The 21700-nt window shown below is 46.9% G+C and overlaps 1 protein-coding gene across 1 annotated transcript in view; it reads left to right on the plus strand.

The window, feature by feature from the left end:
* The window catches only part of TSPAN13 (tetraspanin 13), a 32379-nt gene extending 20502 nt beyond the window's left edge, over window positions 1-11877 (plus strand). The window contains exons 2-6 of the mRNA XM_051832558.3: window positions 4866-5033; window positions 5613-5693; window positions 6331-6444; window positions 7064-7177; window positions 10783-11877. Coding sequence (XP_051688518.1) covers window positions 4866-5033; window positions 5613-5693; window positions 6331-6444; window positions 7064-7177; window positions 10783-10857 — 552 coding nt within the window. The 3' untranslated portion in view covers window positions 10858-11877. The remainder of the gene's footprint in view (window positions 1-4865; window positions 5034-5612; window positions 5694-6330; window positions 6445-7063; window positions 7178-10782) is intronic.
* Window positions 11878-21700: the final 9823 nt, after the last annotated feature.

Consider the following 21700-nt stretch of genomic DNA (forward strand, 5'->3'; position numbering starts at 1 on the left):
CGGCTGCTCCACTTCCAATCCAGCTCTCTGCTGTGGCCTGGGAAAGCAGTAGAAGATGGCCCAAGTCCTTGGGCTCCTGCACCTGCATGGGAGACCTGGAGGAGGCTCCTGGCTCCTGGCTTTGGATTGGCGCAGTTCCAGCCATTGCAGCCAATTGGGGAGTGAACCAGCAGATGGAAGACCTCTCTCTCTCACTCTCTCTCTCTGTGCCTCTCCTCTCTTTGTGTAACTCTGACTTTCAAATAAATAAGTAAATCTTTATAAAACAACAACAACAAAAAGAAAGGTGGTAGAACAGAGCCAAAGGACCAATAATATTTTGTGACCCATGCAAACGACAGGGACTCAAGTTTCTATGTCTGTAAGGTGCAGATGGGATGCAGCCCACTCACTAGTGTGTCGTCTGGCCCTACTTTGTGTGCGGCAGTGAGGCGGAGTACTCGGGGCGCAGGGACCCTGTGATCAGAGCCTGATCGCCAGTATGTGGCCCCTGGCAGAGGAAGCCTGCCGGCCTGTGTTCTGGGAGGGCTTCTTGTCTCCCCGGCTCTGAGCACATAGTCAGCACTCACCGTTTATTGACGAGTAATTTACTTCTCATTAATATTTAAGAATATTTAACTTCTAATACTCTTAGTAATTAAGAATTTCATTAATACAGCTAAGGATTTGGGATGATTCTCAAAAGTATTCTTTTTTTTTTTTTTCAAGATTTATTTATTTATTTGAAAGACAGAGTTACCAGAGAGAGAGAAGGAGAGACAGAGAGAGACAGAGATCAATCACAAGATGGTCTCGGTGGCCAAGGCTGGGCCAGGCTGAAGCCAGGAGCTTCATCCGGGTCTTCCAAATGAGTGGCAGGGGCTCAAGCACTTGGGCCATCCTAAGCTGCTTTTCCCAGGCCATCAGCAGGGAGCTGGATCGGAAGTGGAGCAGCTGGGGCACGAAGTGGCACCCATTTGGGATGCTGGCATTGCGTAGCAGCTTTACCCACTATACCACAATGCTGGTCCTGAAAGATTTTTTTTAAGATTGATTGATTTGTCTGGAAGGCAGAATAAGGAGTTGGGGGCAGATCTTCCATCTGCTGGCCAAATGGCTGCAACAGACAGAGCTAGGCCATGGCCATGCCAAAGCCAGGGGCCTGAAACTCCATTCTGATCTCCCACTTGGGTGCAGGGGCCCGTCTGCTGCTGCTTTCCCAGGTGCATTAGCAGGGAGTGGAGCAGATGTGGAGCAGCCAGGACTGCAACTGACCCTCCAGTGTGGAATGCAGGTGTTGCAGGGGTGGCTTAACCTGCTGGGCCACAAATGCTGGCTCCCCAAATGGGTTCTTTACAGCTGTTGGGGTGGAAGCCTTGTATGTAACAGATGCTTCATGTTTCTGATGCTTTTGGCTCTGTGACCAAAAGAGTGAAACAGAGAGTGATCGGGCTGCCACGAATGTGATGAGGCCAGAAAGAAGCTTCACCCCCAGCCCTTGATGTTGGCACATGGGGCATTGAGTTACGTCAGCGTGGCCAGACTGTGGTCCAGCAAACAGCCTAGGTGTTGCCCTGCGGGTGTTTGGTAGCTGTCAGTAGTAGATACTGTCAGATGAATTCATGTGAATCAGACAACCCTCTGTGATGCGGGCAGCTCTCCACCAGGTAGTTGAAGACCTTTAAGAACAAACTCTGAGGCTTCCCAAGGAAGAAGGAATTCAGCCTGAGTTCCCTCCTGACTTCTGAGTTGCTGATGACCTCAATGACATGGGCTAGTTCTTTAAGATCCCTGATTCTGTAGGTGTCTGTCTGTATTTCTGCCTTTTTTTCTCTCAGTGGGGAGGTAGAGGCTGATGTATTTCCTCTTGGTCTGTGTCTCTGGAGAGCTCTAACTGACGTAGCAGGTGCCGCTGCTGGGGTGCGGGGGTGGGGGGCCCTCATCAGCATTGGGACCAAGCTCAGAGTGTCCCTGTGACTTCGCGGGGGCGAGGCCCGGCCTGGGGCCCTTCTTCCTTCGCACCTCCGGCTGCTGCCTGTGACAAACGTGCTATATTTGGACACCAGCAAGCCAGAAATAAGTTCACTGGTGAAGGGGCGGGGGACTTTTTCTCAGTCCAAAACGAAACAGCAAATGGGCGTGCTGATGAGGAGCCATCGAGAAAAGAGAGGCGCTGGACACGCTTCCTAGGGGCAGGATTTGTGCGATTTATGCCCACCCCCTCTCCTGCATCTGAAGACAAAGCTTCTGTGTGTGTCCACCAGGTGCAGCCGTGACCGGAGAGCATGGCTCTAGTCCCGGGCAGATGTGTGCTGTCCTTCTCAGCTGTAGCCTCTGTGGCAAACATACATACATATTTTGGATAAAAATACAAACGGATGGGCAACAACTAGTGCTTTTTCTTGTATCTTTACATATGCAAGACATTTTAATAACCTAGATATGTCTGATTAATTATTTTCCATATGGAAAATGACATAGTTCAGCAGAAAAAGATCCATTTCAGTAATGATGATTTTTATATTTCTTTAAAAACACTTTTTATTTATTTATATATTTGTTTATTTTTGTTTGAAAGGCCGAATGGCAGAGAGAGAGGAACGGAGAGAGTTGAGAGAGAGAGAGAGAGAGATCGATCTTCTGTCTTCTGGTTCATGAGAGAGAGAGAAAGAGAGAGCAGTCTTCTCTCTACTGGTTCATGAGAGAGAGAGAGAAAGAGAGAGAGAGAGATCTTAAGGCTGGGCCAGGCTGAAGCCGGGAGGTGGGAGCACACTCTGAGTCTCTCGTGGTGGCGGGAACCCAAATACTGGAGCCGTCGTCTGCTGTCTCCTAGAGTGGGCGTTAGCAGGAAGCTGCATCGGAAGCAGAGCAGTCAAAGCTCCAACCTGGGTCTTTTGGTACAGAAATGCACCTATGTCAAGCAGTAGCTTAAGCCCTGTGCCAAAAGCCCACCTTTGTTTTCAGATTTTTTTTAAAACATAGTTTATCAGGCTTTTAAATGGTGCTAGAAAGTATGAGGGTCTTCCATAAGTTCACAGAAAATGGGAAGTAAAAGAGAAGTTTATTTTGGTGCAAAAAAACTTTGAAATTCATGCCTGCAAGGGGTCTTCCAAAAAAAAAAAAGTCCACAGAAAATGCATATCATGAAAATAAAAAACTATACATGGATTTCAAATTTTTTTTTTCAAAATTGACTCATTTTACTTCTGTTTTCCATGAACTTGTGAAACATACTGATTCTTCCCAACTGGGAATTACACTGTCCGATTGCTCCAGGTTATACTGTTGGCTCACGACTGAATTGAAGATTGTTGGTACTTCCTGTTTTCTCTTGCCTGCTCTGCCTAGGCTTCATCTTCTATCAGTTAGGGGCAGTCTTTATGTGGCACGCTGTTCATTTGTTACTTTATTTATTTATTTATTTTTAAGATTTATTTTATTTATTTGAAAGAGTTACAGAGAGAGGTAGAGACAGAGAAGTCGTCCATCTGCTGGTTCACTCCCCAGATGGCCACAACTGCCGGAGTTGTGCTGAACTGAAGCCAGGAGCCAGGAGCTTCCTCTGGGTCTCCCACATGGGTGCAGGGGCCCAAGCACTTGGGCCGTAGCAGAGAGCTGGATCAGAAGAAGAGCAGCTGGGACTAGAACTGGCGCCCATATGGGATGCTGGCGCTTCAGGCCAGGGCTTTAGCCCCCTGGGCCCCAGCGCAGGCCATCATTTGTTACTTTAAAGGAGTAATTGTAACTTTGAGTTCTATAGGTCACCCAGTAAACATTTAGGTTCTGCTTGTACATCTGGTGTTGTGTTACAAATACGTACAGAAATAATTGAGATATAATTTCTCCTTGGTCAGAATGCTGTTTCAGTCTAAGAAATCTCTCCTTCTTTTCAACCTGCTACAAGTTTTAATGGCCTGTCTCTATGTATAGTCATTCTTTAAAGGTTTCTTCTTCCCTCTCCCCACCCCTCCCCTCCCCTCCCCCCTCCCCTCTCCCACCTCCTCCTCTCTTCTTCTTTCATTTGTTTGAAAAGAGAGACAGAGACCAAGACCTTCCAGCCACAGGTTCATTCTACAAATGTCCCCTGCAACTGAGGCTGGGCTGGGCTGAGACCGGGAGCCTGGAACTCAGTTCAGTTCTCCCACATGGGTGGCAGGGACCCCAAGTACTTGAACCTGCTGCCTCCCTGGTTGTGTATTAGCAGGAAGCTGAGATCCGAAGCAGGGCTGAGATCTCAGCCCAGGCCCTCTGATACGGAATGCAGGTGTCCCACACAGGGCTTGGCCGCTGACCCATTAAATTCTCTCCTTATGCAATAGACTAGGTAAGGACATAGAGCAATTCATTTCCGCAAATAATCTTTTCCTTTGAATTTGTATTTGAGAAGCAGAGAGCGAGAAAACACAATTTTTGAATATTCCCTGGGCCAGGGCCTGGGATAGATCCCAGGGAGAAAGGTGAAGCAGGGTGGTGCCTAGTCTCGACTTGCTACCAGTCTCCAAGAGAGAATGCGAGGGTGACATCAGGGACAAGGGACCCACATTCAAGGGACACACAAAGAGTACCCAGAGAAGAGGGAGATTCATGAGTCTTCGAGGGACTGGGACAGTGGGGAGCTGGCCTTTGAAGAAAGGGTCACTGCTTTCCACGGTGTCCAGACCCTCTGTACACACTATGGTTTCAAAAGCTGGAGGAGTACTTGCTTAAGACAGCAAACCCTGCAGTCTTTGACACACGGGATTAAAGCGATTTGTGAAAACAGCCGCGTTCACAGAGATCTCGGACAGGTTTTCTAGCACAGACCCTCTGCCCTGCCACACAGGTGGTCTCCGTGGTCTGTAACCTCCTGTTTCTCCCTTCTCTTCCCCCACCCTGTGCTGGTGCAGTTGGTTAGCCTGCTGTTGATTGGGATTGCCGCCTGGGGCATCGGCTTCGGACTCATCTCCAGCCTTCGAGTGGTCGGCGTGGTCATCGCCGTGGGCATCTTCCTGTTCCTGATTGCCTTGGTGGGACTCATCGGCGCTGTGAAACACCACCAGGTGTTGCTGTTTTTTGTATCCTTTTTAAAATTGAGGATCTCTGCACGCCCCCTCCTCCTCCATTTGGGTTCTTACTTGATGACTGTCTTGATAGATGCAGCTAATTTAATATTACCCTCGGGAAATTTAATCAACAGGAAACAGCTTCTGCTCCTATTAGAAGTATTTCTTACCATCAAGGGATTGCATGTCTACATGTTCCCACCACTCTCTCCTGCTTCAGTGTAGTGTTCGTGTTTATATATGAATTGTAAATAACAACCGATCCATGTTCTTTCCAGCGTGTTAATATTGGGTGGAGAATTTCATGCTTCCATGTATCTATCCTCAGTTCCCATTTTATACATGTGCAAGTTTTATTCTATCCTGCATGAAATCCAAAGACTTACTTTTTAGTTATGCAGTTATCATTATTAGTATTTTCCTGTATGAACTTGCACCTGTAGTGCATTGTCGAAATGATAATGACGCGTGTCCTTGTGAATGCTCTCAAAGTGCCATCTGTTCGGTTTTCTCGGTAATATTGCTTCCAGTGCATCCGCAGGTGTGCGATTTTAATAGTATTTGGAAATCTCCTTAACTTCTAACCCTCAGTATATGATTATTCTCTTACTTGTATTTATTGTTCAGTTTTCTGTGTCTTGTGCTTGCTTAGCCCTGAACCAGGAGCAGCAGGTGAGAAGAAATATATTTTTGTCTCCTTCTCTTTTATTATGCCCCCACGGAACATGGGTGAAAAGGGGGGTGGGAGAACGATGGGAACGCAAAGCAGTTTCTTCTTGCCCAGAAAGCCATTGCACTGTACGGAGCTAAACCCTGTTGTGTCCTGTGACATTCGTGGGGCTGATTGGAGCTGAAGACACCATGAGGGGTTGCTACTTTTTATGTCCCTTAAATGGGATTTAGCTCTTGCTGGGTATACAGTGCCACTGCTGGGAGATGGTTACCCGGTCCTTTTTCTCGGTTACCCCTCGAGCCATTTGCTGCAGACTGTGTGTGGGTCTGTTCTAGCAATTACGCTTCCCAGGCACCAACTCGTGCAGGGATGTGAGTTTCTGCCTCATCTTGTTACCCTGAGAATTAGAGCTTGGACTTAAGTGTTGCTTTTAAATTGCATGTGCAACTAAAACCTTTTCATTCTTGAGATAGAAAAAACAATGCCTCAATTTTTGTTGACGGTCAAGGATTTGAAAATCTCTGCAGGTTTTTAGGGGCTCTATCAAGAGTATTTATTTGAGGTGACAGGCCCCAGACTTGTTTGTCGCCTGCAGAGATGGCAGGCATTCGTGTGTGCAGTAAATGCATTTTCTAGGGCCAGCTCCTGGAGGTTGGCTGGAACAACACAGCAAGTGCTCGCAATGACATCCAGAGGAACTTAAACTGCTGTGGGTTCCGAAGTTTCAACCCCAACGACACCTGTCTGGCGGTGAGTACAACGCAGGAAAAGTGTTTAGGTGCAGATGAACATGGGCTGTCTGGGGCTGAGTTGCATATCCAATGTGTTTCACATCTGCTTGGGTTTCTGTCCCCACTGTTGAATTGAATACCTGTCCTCAGATGCCCACTGCTGACAGGTATTTGGGCAGTTACACCAGGCAACCGAGATGGCTTTAGCAGTCATGTATTGACAGATGTTGGTTTTGCAAGGGAAGGGCTAGGCCTTAAGAAACAACAGCAGCAGGGCAAAGAGGAGGAATGCACATTTTGTTTTGAGTTGAAAGAGGGTGTGCTTTTCCCCTGATGTTATTTCCGACCCATGTGGATTCTTTGGGTTTGGTGTCCCTAATGCCTTCCCATTGTTGCTTGAACAGGCTGTGGAGAGAAATAGCAGGGATCAGTTCCCATGCGTTTAGGTTTTGGGCGCCTCCCAGAGCCCTGGGTATCCCCTCTGTGAAGCCTGTCCTGTGGGATTGCCTTCTCCCAGGGGTCTGTATGACTTTCCTTTCACCGTGCAATCCTTGATCACAAACGCGGTGGCTGTGCCAGCAGCTCCCACAAGCTGGCCACCAGAGCTTTGTATCTTTTCCATTCTTCCATCCACACAGAGCTGTGTGAAGAGTGGCCACCCGTGCTCGCCGTGTGCTCCCATCATTGGAAAATACGCTGGAGAGGTGCTGAGGTTCGTGGGTGGCATCGGGCTCTTCTTCAGCTTTACAGAGGTGAGTGCGCGGGACTGGGTGGCCATAGGCACCTTGGTGGGACACGGGGGCCCCCGGGCATCCTTAGCTGAGGGCTGCCCTAGAAGAGGAGCCCTGCCCTGACTTGGGGTTGGAGCTCAGAAATCCACACTGGGACAGGGTGGATGCTTCCTGGGTGAAATTTAAGAAACGGGTAAGTTGAGATTAGAGGGTCTATTCCATAATTCTAGAGTTGTATGATAAAATAGAACTTAAACTCGTATGCTTAAGTTGTAAGGTATATATAATTTTATAAATTATATACTCAGTAGCTGTAATTTGGAAGAAGTAGCACAATCACCATGTTTAATGTATCTGTTAATATATCACGCACAGACACAAAGGTCAGAGTTGAAAAACTGCCTTCCAGTACCATCCTTTATTCCTCTCTGTTCCTAGTCTTCTGAATCCTACATATACCCATTGTTAATTTCGTATGTAGGGGCCAGCGCTGTGGCGTAGAAAGTTAAACCTCTGCCCTCCGTGCCGGCATCCCATATGGGTGCAGATTTGAGTCCTGGCTGCCCCACTTCTGATCCAGCTCCCTGCAAATGCACCTAGGAAAGCAGCGGAAGATGGCCCAAGTGCTTGGGGCCCTACACCCATGTGGGAGACCAGGAAGAAGCTCCAGGCTCCTGGCTTCAGCCTGGCCCAGCCACAGCCATCTAGGGAGTGAACCAAGGGATAGAAGATCTCCCCTCTGTCTCTCTCCTTCTCTCTGTATCTCTGCCTTTCAAATAAATAAACCTTAAAAAATCATATGTATATGAATTCTTTATTAATATATCACTACCAAAAACATTTTAATATAGTATATATGCCTATAATCAAAACCACACACATATTTTATGATAACTTTTTTAAGGAATGCTAATTCTTTCTTTAGTGTCTTCATTAAACACTCAATATCTGTGGACATTTTTTCAAAAAAAGTTTATTTATTTGAAAGGCAGAGGGAGAGACAGAGACACATACACATAGAGAGAAAGAGAGATCTTCCCTCCAGTAATTCACTCCTCACGTGTCAGCAGCAACTATCTGGGCCAAGCTGAAGCCAGGAGCTGGGAACTGAATCCAGGTCTCATGTGAGTGGCAGGGACCCAAGTGTTTGAGCCATCATCACTGTCTCCCAAGGGTGAACATTAGCAAAGAGGCTGGAATCAGAAATGGATCTGGAACTCAACCCCAGGCATTCCCACATGGGCTGTGGCCATTCTGAGTGGTTTCTTAACCACAAGGCTGTATGTCCACCTTAGGGACATTTTTTGATGTTTCTGAATTGGTACCATGTATCGAGATTACATTTATTTCTTTAATTCCTGAGTTCTGCTGATGGTAGTTTATTTCATGGAAAATTACATAACTAGGTAAAATGAATGCACAGGGATGCTCATGGTCCAACCACTGGTTCACTCCCAGAATGGCTACAGCAGCCAGGTGTGGGCCAGGCTGAAGCCAGGAGCCAGGAACTCCATCCCGGTCTCCCACACTTGTGTTTGTAGTGGATAGTAGGGACCCAAGCACTCAGGCCAGCATTTACTGCCTCTTAGGTGCATGAGCAGTGAGCTAGGTTGGAAGTGGAGCAGCCAGGACTCGAACTGGCACTCATACGGGATGCCAGCATTGCAGGCAGCAGCTTAACTCATTATACCACAGTGCTAGCCCCTGATTTTTCCCATATAGTTTATTCTTTTCATTTTATGTTCAGGAAGAATTTTCTGGGGCAGATATTAGGCCCAGCTGTTAAGACGCCACTTGGGATACCCCACCCCATATCTGAGAGCCTGGGTTCGAGACCCTGTTCCACCCAGAATTTCAACTTCCTGCTCATATGCACCCTGTGAGGCTGCAGGTGATGGCTGAAGTGGTTGGGTCCCTGCCACTCCCAAGGAGACCCAGGTTGATCTCTGTACTCGCGGCTTTAGCCTGGCCCACTCCCAAGTCTTCAGACATCTGGGGAGTGAACCAGGAGGGTGGGGGCTTTCTGTCTCTTTCTAGCCCTCAGCCCTTCTAATAAGTAAAATAATAAATCATTTTATAAACATACAGGCCTGCTGTTATGGTTATTCAACATTGTACTAGAAGTCTTAGTCCAATAAGGAAAGGAAAAATAGTGAAGAGAGGGAGCAAAAAGGCAAAGCTGCCATTGTTCACTGCATTAATCAGCTTTTCACTACTGCAACCAAATACCTGAGACAAGGAAGTTATGACGGAATAGGGGTTTATTAAGCTCACGGCTTTGGAGGTTCAACTCCAAAACTGGGCAGTCCATTGGTTTGGCCTCTGTGGGGGTGGTGGATGGCAATGGCAGAGGGTATATGGGGGAAAGGTCACAGGACAATGGGTCTGGAAGGAGAGAATGAGCCTGGGCCCAACTCAGGTTTTTATACCCAATCCATTCACAAGAAACATCTTCTGAGAGCATGCCGCCAGTGACCTAGGCACCCCTCTGCTGGTCCTGCCTCCTAAATACCGTAATTAGATTAGGTTTATTCCTTCTTAGTACTGTGAACATGACATATTTTTTTTTTTTCCCAAAGAAACCTTTTGTTTAAGGAGTACAAATTTCATTCAGTATGACATTAGGAATAGAGTGATTCTTCCCGCCATATCCACCCTCCCACCCCTCCTCCTCCTCCTTCTCCCATTCCCAGTCCCATTCTCCATTAAGATTCAATTTCAATTAACTTTATACACAGAAGACCAACTCTGTACTAAGTAAAGATTTCAACAATTTGTGCACACACACACACAAAACTGTTTGAGAATGAGTTTTACAATTAACTCTCATAACTCAACTCATTGAAGACAGAGGTCCTGCATGGAAAGTTAGTGCACAGTGATTCCTGTTGTTAACTTAATAATTAGCTCTCTTATGTATGACATCAGTGATCACCCAAGGCTCTTGACATGAGCTGTCAAGGCTTCGGAAGCCTTTTGAATCCACAATCTACAAAAGTATTTACACAGACCATAAGCAAAGTGGAAGTTCTCTCTTCCCTTCAGAGAAAAGTATATCCTTTGATGGTCCCTTCTTTCTACTGGGGTCTCACTTATAGATATCTTTCATGTAGGACATTTATTTTGCCACAGTGTCTTGTCTTTTTATGCAATAAAGACCTTTCTTATTTCAACATATATATGAATTGCATTTGTGTATAAGTATATTATATATATATATATGTTTTCTCTTTTAAATTATTTATTTATTTGAAAGGCAGAATTACAGGGAGAGAGAGAGAGAGCGAGCGAGAGAGGTCTTCCATCCGCAGGTTCACTGCCTAGATGTCTGTGATGGCTAAAGCTTGCCAGAATGAAGCCAGGAGCCAGGAAGCTTCTTCCAGGTCTCTCATGTGGGTGCAAGGCCCAAGGTCCTGGGCCATCCTCCACTGCTTTCCCAGGCGCATTAGCAGGAAGCTGGATTGGAGGTGGAGCAGCTGGGATTTGAACTGGCGCCCATATGGGATGCCGGCATCACAGGCAGCAGCTTTACCTGCTATGCCACAGTGTCAGCCCCCAGAGTTACTTTCTTGATAAACTGAACTAAAACACACACATTGCTTTCTTTGTTCGTGTTCCTGTTGCAGATCCTGGGAGTCTGGCTGACCTACAGATACCGGAACCAGAAAGACCCTCGTGCTAACCCCAGTGCATTCCTGTGATCAGAAAATGAGGAAAACCTGCCACGTTCTGCCCTGGTCCACTTTCTCTAGTTTCAAGCTCAGCTCATTTCCATTGTAATGAAGGAAGCAGTGTCTTTGGAATGACAGCACCCACAGTAGAATTATATATTTTTACTATTATGTTTCTCTCAATGTTTATTTTTTTCTTCTTCCATGGCTGAAAAAAAAAAAAAAAAGTGAGCCTCGTGGTCTCTTCGGAGCCCTCCGTGGTCTCTCTAATCTGCTGTATGCACAGTGTCTTGCACTGTCCACCGTGGCCTTTGTAGCATTTTTACCTGTGGGAGGACTTGGTCCAGCGCCGTGATGTGGATCGTGTTGTGAATCGGCATGGGCGTCTCGCTGGAGCGAGCCTCTGTACCCTGTGCTGTATAGGTCGTGACACCGGAGAGAGGGGTGAAGCTTACTCAGGCCAGAAAGTCCAAGGTTCTCCCTTGTCGAGTTCAGTAAGGGAAGTCCAGGTTCCAGGATTTTGTTTTTTTCCCTTTGTCTTTCTAGGAACGATGTGTCGTGGTGAAAAGTGTTAATATAAAGTGATTTAGTTGTAGTTGCCTTTTATGGTCATGTCAGTGTATCTTAGAAGTAGCTCTGTCTTTAGAACACTGGGGTTAGGTTTTGGTTTTTGACTTTGCCAGGTAAGTGCAAAGGAAAAGTGGTCTCATGAAATGTCCTCATGTGTGACGTACCTTCTGCCTTCAGAAAGGAATGGGTTGCAGTAATTCAGAAGGTGTATCTATATGTCCTTGCTCTCCTTTTATAATAATTCGGGGTCTGAAAGACTGCATTTTTAAACGAGTTACTATGAACACGTCGGCCCATGTAGCAAAAAGATCTTTGATTATCTTAAAAACCGTCAAATACTTTTTTCATGGAATTCCTGAGTATTGTAACAGCAGCTTGTCAAATCCAAGCATATCTGAATGTGATCTTCCATAATTTGAAATTGAAATAGTGTCGTGGTTCTGTATATTATGTTAAAACATTAAAGGATGGAAACTTTCATTCGTGTACGCATGTTTGAATTCAAAGGAAGGAATGAAGAATTGGCAAATGAATGGAGTGATTTTTTTCTTGCTGCTCTGGGTTCTCTCTGATTTATTTTTATTTCTACTTTTTTAAAGATTTACTTATTTATTTGAGAGGCAGAGTTACAGACAAGAGAGAGGGAGAGAGAGAGAGAGAGAGAGGTCTCCCGTCTGCTGGTTCACTCCTCAATTGGTCATGATAGCCAGGGCTGTGTGAGGCCAAAGCCAGGAGCTTCTTCCAGGTCTCCCACGTGGGTGCAGGGGCCCAGGGACTTGGGCCATCTTCCACTGCGTTCCCAGGCACATTAGCAGGGAGCTGGATTGGAAGAGCAGCTGGGGCTCAAACCAGCACACATGTGGGATGCTGGTGCCACAGGTGGAGGCCTAACCTCTGCCTCTTTAACTGATTGAGAGCTGGCTGTGGCTGTTTCAGTGTACAGTGTGATCAAGCCATGGAAATGAACTTCCAGCCCTGATGTCTGTGGGTACATCATCATCAAATCCGTTTTTGAAATGTTTCAGTGGTTAATATTTTCTTTACAATGAGACAAGGTTTTTTGTTTAGTTTTGTTTTTTTTCCAAGATTTATTTCTTTGAAAGGCAGAATAACAGAGAGAGGGACAGACAGGGAGAAGGAGAGATTTTCCATCAGCTGATTCAGTCCCCAAATGCCCACAACAGCCAGGGCTGAGCCAGCCTGAAGCCAGGAGCCAGAAGCTTCACCCAGATCTCCCATGTGGATGCAGGGGCCCAAGTGCTTGGGCCATCCTCCGCTGTTTTCCCAGGCATATTAGCAGGGAGCTGGATCAGAAGTGGAGCAGCTGAGCCTTAAACTGGGGTCTCACATGGGATGCTGGTGTCACAGGCAGTGGTATAACCCACTATGCCACGACGCCAGCCCCAGATTTTCTTTTAAAGATTTGTGCTCACTCTTAGAAATAGCCTATGAGGTATTTCCATAGCTCCGTATACAATCATACATTAAAAAATTGTTTGATACATGCTATTCTGTTTATAAAACAGAAGTATGGGGCGGTGTTGTGGCGCAGAGGGTAAAGCCACTGCCTGCAGCGCCAGCATCCCACATGGGCGCCAGTTCAAGTCCTGGCTGCTCCTCTTCCAATCCTGCTCTCTGCAGATGGAATTCTGTCTCTCCCTCTCTCAAATAAAAATTCTTAAAAAAAAAAAAAAAAAAACAGAAGTATGACATGGGTATCTGTGACAATAACAGGAATTTCATGGCGTTTTTTGTGAATGAAGCATAATATGATGACTTCTATATCAAAGTGTATACATGGCCACAAACACACACACACCTGCAATGCCCTGGCTACTATTCTAAGTCTTCCATTAGCAGGGAGCTGGATCAGAAGTGGAGCAGCCAGGATTTGAGCCAGTGCCCACATGGAATGCCCACTCCACCACAGAGCCAGCCCCGAGATGAGTTTTTGAGAAGAGAAGCCATTCATATTTGGAAAAATACCTTCTGCCACCTTACCTGGATTATTAATTTCATGTCTTGCCTTCTGTGTAGCAGATGGGGTTTATTCTGCCAGTGGTTTTCTTGATAGACTTTAGATCAAGAAAGAGGGTTGTATTGGTCACCTTTGCATTACTGTAACACAGTACCCAGAGCTGACTAACTTCATCAGAGAAGACGATCATTTTGACCATGGTTCTGGAGGCACTCAGTCTGGGAGCCTTGTTTGGCCATGGCCTTGCTGGCAGAGTCTGGGGTGGTGCAAGAGACCCAGGGCACAGGTGTCTGTGTCTCAGGTGTCATTCTCCCTCTTCATCTTTTTTAAGATATTTATTTACTTTGAAAGAGTTACACAGAGAGAGAAGGAGAGGCAGAGAGAGAGAGAGGACTTCCATCTGCTGGTTCACTCCCCAATTGGCTGCAGTGGCTGAAGCCAGGAGCCAGGAACTTCCCCCAGGTCTCCCACATGGGTGCAGGGGCCCAAGGACTTGGGCTGTCTTCTGCTGCTTTCCCAGGCCATAGCAGAGAGCTGGATCAGAAGTGGAGCAACCGGGACCTGAACCAGAGCCCATATGGGATGCTGGCACTGCAGGTGGCCTCTGCCGTCCTCTTGGTGCCATTAACATAGAACATTAATATGCTGGCACTGCGGCTCACTAGGCTAATCCTCCACCTTGCGGCGCCAGCACACCGGGTTCTAGTCCCGGTCGGGGGGCCGGATTCTGTCCCGGTTGCCCCTCTTCCAGGCCAGCTCTCTGCTGTGGCCAGGGAGTGCAGTGGAGGATGGCCCAGGTGCTTGGGCCCTGCACCCCATGAGAGACCAGGATAACTACCTGGCTCCTGCCATCGGATCAGCGCGGTGCGCTGCGGCGGCCGTGGTGGCCATTGGAGGGTGAACCAACGGCAAAAGGAAGACCTTTCTCTCTGCCTCTCTCTCTCTCACTGGCCACTCTGCCTGTCAAAAAAAAAAAAAAAAAAAAAAAAAAAAGAACATTAATGTAGGCTGTGGAGGATTAGACTCCTGCATGAGTGTAGGGGAGTAAATCAATATTCAAACCATGGCAATGGTTGATGTATAGAATTTTAGAGCATTTTCCAGATGTGTCACTTCCATGTCTTAGAGCTTAAAACTCCCATCAGGTTCTAGAATCTTCTACTGAAATACTTCCCTTGTGACAAATGATTGCATGTGCTATTCGAGAGAGCACCAGCACTTAGCTCTCATTGTAATGGCCTTGTTTGGGTCAAGCTAGTTAAAAATCAGAGTCTGGGAAGAATCAGTCTTTAAGGAGACTAAACTATAGGATAAAAGTTGGTGATGCATGACTTGGTTGGCTACTGATGAAATACAGTTTTCACTATAACGTTCCATTTCCAGGCAGATCTGAAGGTGAAAGATTACCCAACCCCCCTTGCAGCGCCTCCTGTGGTCTCTGTGTATGGTGCAGAGGTCCTGCTTCTGTGCCACCGTGCACCCTAGGGTCTGCTGGCTGGGGCAGAGTTGTGGCACCGTGGGGTTGGGCCACCAGTTGCCATGCAGGCATTGGAGTCCTGGGCTGCTCCACTTCTGATCCAGCCTCTTGCTCAGGCGCCTGGAAGGCAGCAGATGAAGACCCAAGTGCTTGGGCTCCTGCCTCTTCTGGGAGAGACCAGCTTGGAGTTCCCGAATCCTGACATCAGTCTGGCCCAGACATTCATGCGGCTGCAGGCGTCTGGGGGGTGAGCCAAGTGGACGAGATGGAGGATCTCTGTCTTTCCCTCTCTCTGTTGCTCTTTCAAGCAAGCAAGCAATAAATAAATAAATAAATAAAAAAATACGTCGTAAAAAATAAGTAAGTAAAGCCTGCTGGAATGGCCCGTCCATAGGATTCAGGATAGAATCCTGCATGCCCTTCCTGTGAGACAGTGGTGGTCAGGCTGACCGCAGGATGACAGGAGGGCCATGGCTGTGTGCACAGACATTCTGCCACAAACTTCTAATGGCAGAGAAGAGCGAGTTTCACAGGGAGGCCCGTCCTTGCATTACAACAAGTGCCTGTGAGGCAACCCTAAGACCTAATACCCTTTCTTCCAAAGCCAGCCTTTCTTTAACAAGGAACTGGACTACTGAAAAAAAAAAAGTTCTCCATTTCCCTGTGTACATACTTCATGTAGGAGTATTCCAGGTCGTTTAAAACATTTCCCAGGCAGGCTCATTGTCGAAGGTGAAATTTTAGCTAGAGGATGTCCTGCTAACACAAAAGGAAAAAGAACCTGGAGACACTTTGTAAAATCTAAGCTCACTGTGGCTTAAATTGATTTCCCGTAACCAGTTCTGCACATCCAGCCTACCTTGTGCCCTGCTGAATGGGGCCTTTGACAGCAGGAAAGGAACCCAGAATGTGGCTTGTGGTTACTTTCTCCGCCTCCTGCAGTTTGTCTAAATATCTGTTTAACCCTGTTTAAGTTTATTCATCCTTTTGAAAAATCCGATAAATCTATCAGTGTCTTCTGCTTTTGAGCTGGTACTGGAAAGATTCGCATCAGGTTTTTGCCTAGTGTCTCGTAGGAGGAAAATGCCTGCAAGTGAGTGTGATTGTACAGACATGATCATTCACACGTGATTGTGAGAACATGATAATTCACACATGATGGCATGAACATGCTAACTCACATGTGATTGCACCTGATTATTCACAAGTGATTGTTCACAGGTGAACTTTTCTTTTTTTTAGTTAGAAGTGACACTGAAGTTAAACACCATCTTTTCCAGGTTTCTGGGTAAGTGAGAAGCTTGTGCCAAGTTTGTTGTTCCATCGTTGGAGTGTTTGGGGCTGGCAGATTAATTTTTACAGCAGGCTCTCTGTGCCTGATGGGGTCACAATTTCTGTGCTGAGAAATGTATTGCAAATAATTGTTTAGAGAGCACCCCCACTTCTAGGGAGAGAAGTGGGGCAGAGAGGAGGGAGAGGGAGGGGAGGGACGATCTTGTGGACACCTGCTTTTGACGGGCTCATCACCTGGGTGCAGGTGTAGTCTAGGGACACTGCAGACAATGGTGCTAGGGAACACGGCCTCCCTACTATGTGTCAGGCCTCGTCTCGGCTCTAGGGAAATCAGCTTCTGGAATTTTCAAAGGAGGGCTCTGGGGAGTTGCCTGTGAGTTGAAATAGCCAACAAAGGGTGGACCTTGACATGTCTTGGGGCGGGAACCCGTGTCTTGCTTACTCTGGGGATCTTGCTTTTGATGGTGGGGAAGCCCTGTTTTCTAAGTGGTCTCTTTGTCAGTTAAATGGACTTCACCTGGACTTTGCAGTCAAGCTCTGTGAACTGAGGTCTGTGTACTCAGACCTCAGGGATTCCTGTTACCTCCTGACTTCCATTCTCACAGTGATTGCCAAGGAGGAGGACGGGAGTAGCTACTTTGGTTTACAGAAAGCAAGAAAAGAAACAGGGGTCAGCATTGCGCACAGTGGGTTAAGCCACCACCTGCAGCTCCAGCATCCCTATGAACGCCTGTTCAAGTCCAGGCTGCTCCAGTTTTGATGCAGCTCCCTGCTGATGCACCCGGGAGGGCGATGGGAGATGGCCCAAGAGCTTGGGCCCCTGCTGCCCGCCTGGGGGACCCAGATGGAGTTCCAGGCCCCTGGTTTCTGCCTGGCCCACCGCTGATGATTGCGACCATTTGAGGACTGAACTAGCAGACGGAAGATCTCTCTCTCTGTCTCACTCTCTCTGTAACTGTGGCTTTCAAATAAATAATTTTTTTAAAGAAGAGTAAAACACAAACCACAGAGGCAGTCACAACACATGATCGTTGGAGAAACACTAGCGCTAAAGCGGGCAAACATGCTGACCATCTCTGCAAATGACTTCTGGATGATTTATGTGGACAGCAGTTTTTTTCAAGATTAATTCCTCTTTTTTTCCCCCTGAGCTTTGGGACCTTACATAAAACCGGGAGAAAAATGATTATTAACAATATGTATATCACATAACCTTGACCACTGAATCCATTTTGAAGTGCCAAGTTCAGTGGCACGGAGTCCATACACTCCGTTATGTGGCCGTGACCACTGTCCATTGACACTGTTTTCCCAAGCCAGCACTGCCCAGCCGTTTAAACACACTGACCCCTGCTCCCAGCCATGGTACACAATGCTTTGCTTCCCTCTCTCTATGAAGACAACTCTGGGGCCCTCGTGCAGGTGGGATCATGCAGTGTGTGTGCTTTTGTGGCTGCCTTGTCTCACTTGGTGTCTTGGTCTCTGGGTTCACCCATGCTTTGCCTGTGCTTCTCTCAAACTGAATGATGTTCCCTTGCATGGCTGTGGCCCACTGCTTGTCCACCTGGTGATAGACATTTGGGTAGTGGTTGCCTGTTCTCTCTTGTGGGTAGTGCCGCCGTGAGCATGGGTGTCCCCTGCTTTCAGTAATTTTTGGTACAGACCCAGAAGTGGAGTTGCTGGATTGTATGATAGTTCTGGGTTTGATTGTTTCAGGACCCACCCTACTGGTTTTGCACAGTGGCCACACCACTATCCATTTCCACCAACGATTTTATGCTGCTGTTGCAAATTGTGCTCTTGGGTCTCAAGGTGCTCCTCTGCTTCTCTGTAGTCAGAACAGTAATGGGCATGAAATGCATTAAAGCACAAATTGGGGGACCGGTGTTGTGGCACAGCGGATTAAGCCGCCGCTGCGATGCTGGCATCCCAAGTCGGAATGCTAGCTCCAGTCCCGGCTGCTCTACTTCCCATCCAGCTCCCTGCTCCTGTGCCCAGGAGAGCAGAAGATGATGGCTCAAGTGCTTGGGCCCCTGCCACCAGCATGGGAGACCTGGATGGAGTTCTGGGCTCCTAGCTTCAGCCTGGCCCAGCGCTAACTGCCGGGGCTATTTGGAGAGTGACCCAGTGGATGGAGGATTTCTCTGTCACTGTGCCTTTCAAATAAATCTTTAGAGAAATAAAAGCAAAATGAAAGGTAGTCGATATGACAGTAGAGGCATTTGGTAGAAAGAGCAGGCGTCAGTATTTCCATGAGGTTAGAAACAGCTGTTTTTAGGGAGTGGTTGTTTGACACAGCATTCGAACTGCTATTTGGGACACTTGTATCTCACATCAGAATGCCTGGGTTCAAGTCTCAGCTCTGCTTCCAATTCCTAGTTCCTGCTAATGTGCATCCTGGGAGGCAGCAGATGATGACTCAAGTACTTGGGTCCCCTCCACCCATATGAGAGACCCAGAGTGAGTTCCTGGATCCTGGTTTCTGCCTGGCTTAGCCGTGGCTGTTGTGACAATAAAGCAGCTAATGGAAGATCTTTCTCTGTGTCTGCCTGACTTTAAGTAAAACCAGCTATTTTTGTCTTTGCCTCTTATTCTGTTTTTAAACCTACATGTATAATGTGTCCTGTCCTTGTAGTTACAGCATAGAAAACCTTAATTGCTTTTTGTACTGGGCCAGTGCTGTGGCATAGCAGGTAAAGCCGCCACCTGTGGTGCCGGCATCCCATATGGGCACCTGTTCAAGTCTCAGCTGCTATATTTCCAATCCAGCTCCCTGCTGATGTGCCTGGGAAAGCAGTAGACGATGGCCCAAGTCCTTGGGCCCCTGCACCCATGTGGGAGACCCGGAAGAAGCTCCTGGCTCCTGGCTTTGGATTGGCCCAGCTCAAGCTATTGCAGTCATCTGGGGGAGTGAATGAGCGGATGGAAGATCTCTCTCTCTCTCTGTGTCTTTCTATCTAACTCTGTCCTTCAAATAAATAAATCTTTTAAAAAACATATTTTTCACTTAGCCCTTTTCTGTGTCCCTGTCATGTTTATTACTTTCATAGATGACGGCACAGTGCATTTTATATTAATATACCATGTAAGGGCCAGCGTTGTGGCACAGTGGATTAAACTGCTGTTTCTGATGCTTCTATCCCATATTGGAATGGTGGTTCCTGTTCCAGCTGCTCTGCTTCCAGTCCAGCCTCCTCCTAATGTGTCCTGGGAAGGAACAGATGATGGCCCAAGTGACTGAGTCCCTGCCACCCATGTGGGAGACTAGGATGGAGTTCCTGGCTCCTAACTTTGGCCTGGCCCAGACCTGGCTATTATAGCCATTTGAGGAGTGAGCTAGTGAATTAGAGATTTCTCTGTCTCTCCTCTATGTCACTCTGCCTTTCAAATAAATAAAGAAGTCTTTTTAAAAAGGATAATATACCATGTGACTTATTTTTGGAGACTGCTATTTTTTAATAACTTTGCCGTTGGCATCCTCACAGAATCCAGCTTCTGCTTAATGATAGATTCTCAAAAGGAGAGAGACTGGATCAAGCTCCACCAATGTTCGTATGACTCTTGTTCTGCATTTCTTTAATACCTTCCTAAGGGGGACTTATTTTCCTTGTAACTTTGACATTTGATTTCCTAAAGATTTATTTATATTTAAAAAATTGTTAGGATAATGTATAAATCAATTTATATTAAAAGATTTATTTATTTATTTGAAAGGTAGAATTACAGAGAGGAAGAGAGATCGTCCATCTGCCGGCTCACTCATTAGTTGCAATGGCTGGAGCTGAGCTGAGCTGATCAGGAGCCAGGAACTTCTTCCAGGTCTCCCACATGGGTGCAGGGGCCCTAGGACTCCGGCCATCTTCTACTGCTTTCCCAGGTGGATTAGCAGGGAGCTGGATCGGAAGTGGAGCAGCCAGGACTCGAACCGGTGCCCATATGGGATGCAGGTGTCCCAGGCAGCAGCCGCTAAGCCACAGCCAGCCCCAAAGATAAACATTTTGTTGCATCACAGAAGAAACTTGAATCACTTAGAAGTTGTCGTTCAAGATATTTTTTTAAGATTTATTTATTTATTTGAAAGTTAGAGTTACACAGAGAGGAGAGAGAGAGAGGTCCACCATCCACTGGTTCACTCCCCAGTTGGTTGCAACGGCCGGAGCTGTGCCGATCCGGAGTCAGGAGCTTCTTCCGGGTCTCCCATGCAGGTGCAGGGGCCCAAGGGCTTGGGCCATCTTCTACTGCCTTCCCAGGCCATAGCAGAGAGCTGGATTGGAAGTGGAGCAGCCGGGTCTCGAACCAGTGCCTATGTGGGATGCCGGCGCTTCAGGCCAGGGTGTTAACCCGCTGCGCCACAGCACCGGCCCCCAAGATACTTGTTTATATATGTGAAACTTCTTTCCGTTAGCCCTCAGAGAACTCTGGTTTTATTTGTTTGTTTTAAGATTTCTTTACTTATTTGAAAGGCAGAGTTAGAGGGAGAGAGAGAATCTTCTATCCACTGGTTCACTCCCCAGATGGCTGCAACCAGGAGCCCAGAACTTCATCCTGGTCTCCCATGTGGGTACAGGGACCCAAGATTTGGGCCATCCTCCACTGCTTTCCTGGGCGTATTAGTAGGGAGCTGGATTGGAAATGGAGCAACCAGGACTTGAATTGGCAGTGATATGGGATGTGGGCACTGTAGGGGTGGCTTAGCCTGCTGTGCCACAGTGCCGGCCCCCTCAGCTCTCTAACTGGATCTGTGTAGTTTATTTAGAATACCTACTTATGAGAAGGATGTTAAAAGTCCTGTGATAGTTTCAGCTGAGATTTCTTTATCATTAAATAAACAACAGATGCTTAAGCACCTACTAGTGCTGGTAATCATTGTGGGAGACAGAAAAATATTGGAAATATATATATATACACACACACACATATATATATATTCTGGGGGTTGGCATTGTGCAGTGGGTTAAGCTGCCACCTGCGACATCAGCATCCCATATGAGCACCAGTTTGAGTCCTGGCTGCTCCACTTCCAATGAAGCTCCCTGCTAATGCACCTGAGAAAGCAGCAGAGGACAGCCCCAGCACTTGGGGCCTGTGCTACCCATGTAGAAGACCAGAATGATAGTTCTGGGCTTCTGATTTCAATCTAGCTCAGTCTCAGCTGTTGCAGCTGTTTAGGGAGTGAACCAACAAATGGAACATCTCTCTCTGTAACTATGCCTTTCAAATAAAATCTTTTATAAAAAATATATATACGCTCTGGAAAATTTAATGCCAAAGGATCTGTTCAGGAAAAGAGTCTTCCAAAACAGTTAATCCTGGCGAGCGGTAGTTAACCAGTAAGCAAAGCATAATGTAGATGGCCAAGGACCCAGGGCGGAAGTTAGTGGGGGCTGGATAATACTCCTACAGGCATCCCACATGCTAGTGAATGTGAGGGTACCGCAAAAAAAGTCGTGGAAAGTAGAATTAAAAGCTAAAGTTTCTCTTGTTGCACAAGGAACTCTGAAGTCCTCGCATGATTTTTTCCTTCATCTGCATTTTGCATGGACTTTTTGAAGGTC

This window comes from Oryctolagus cuniculus, chromosome 16 (genome assembly GCF_051225735.1).
Source record: "Oryctolagus cuniculus isolate XC-2025 breed Fujian yellow rabbit chromosome 16, ASM5122573v1, whole genome shotgun sequence".
In the NCBI taxonomy this organism is placed as follows: Eukaryota; Metazoa; Chordata; class Mammalia; order Lagomorpha; family Leporidae; genus Oryctolagus; species Oryctolagus cuniculus.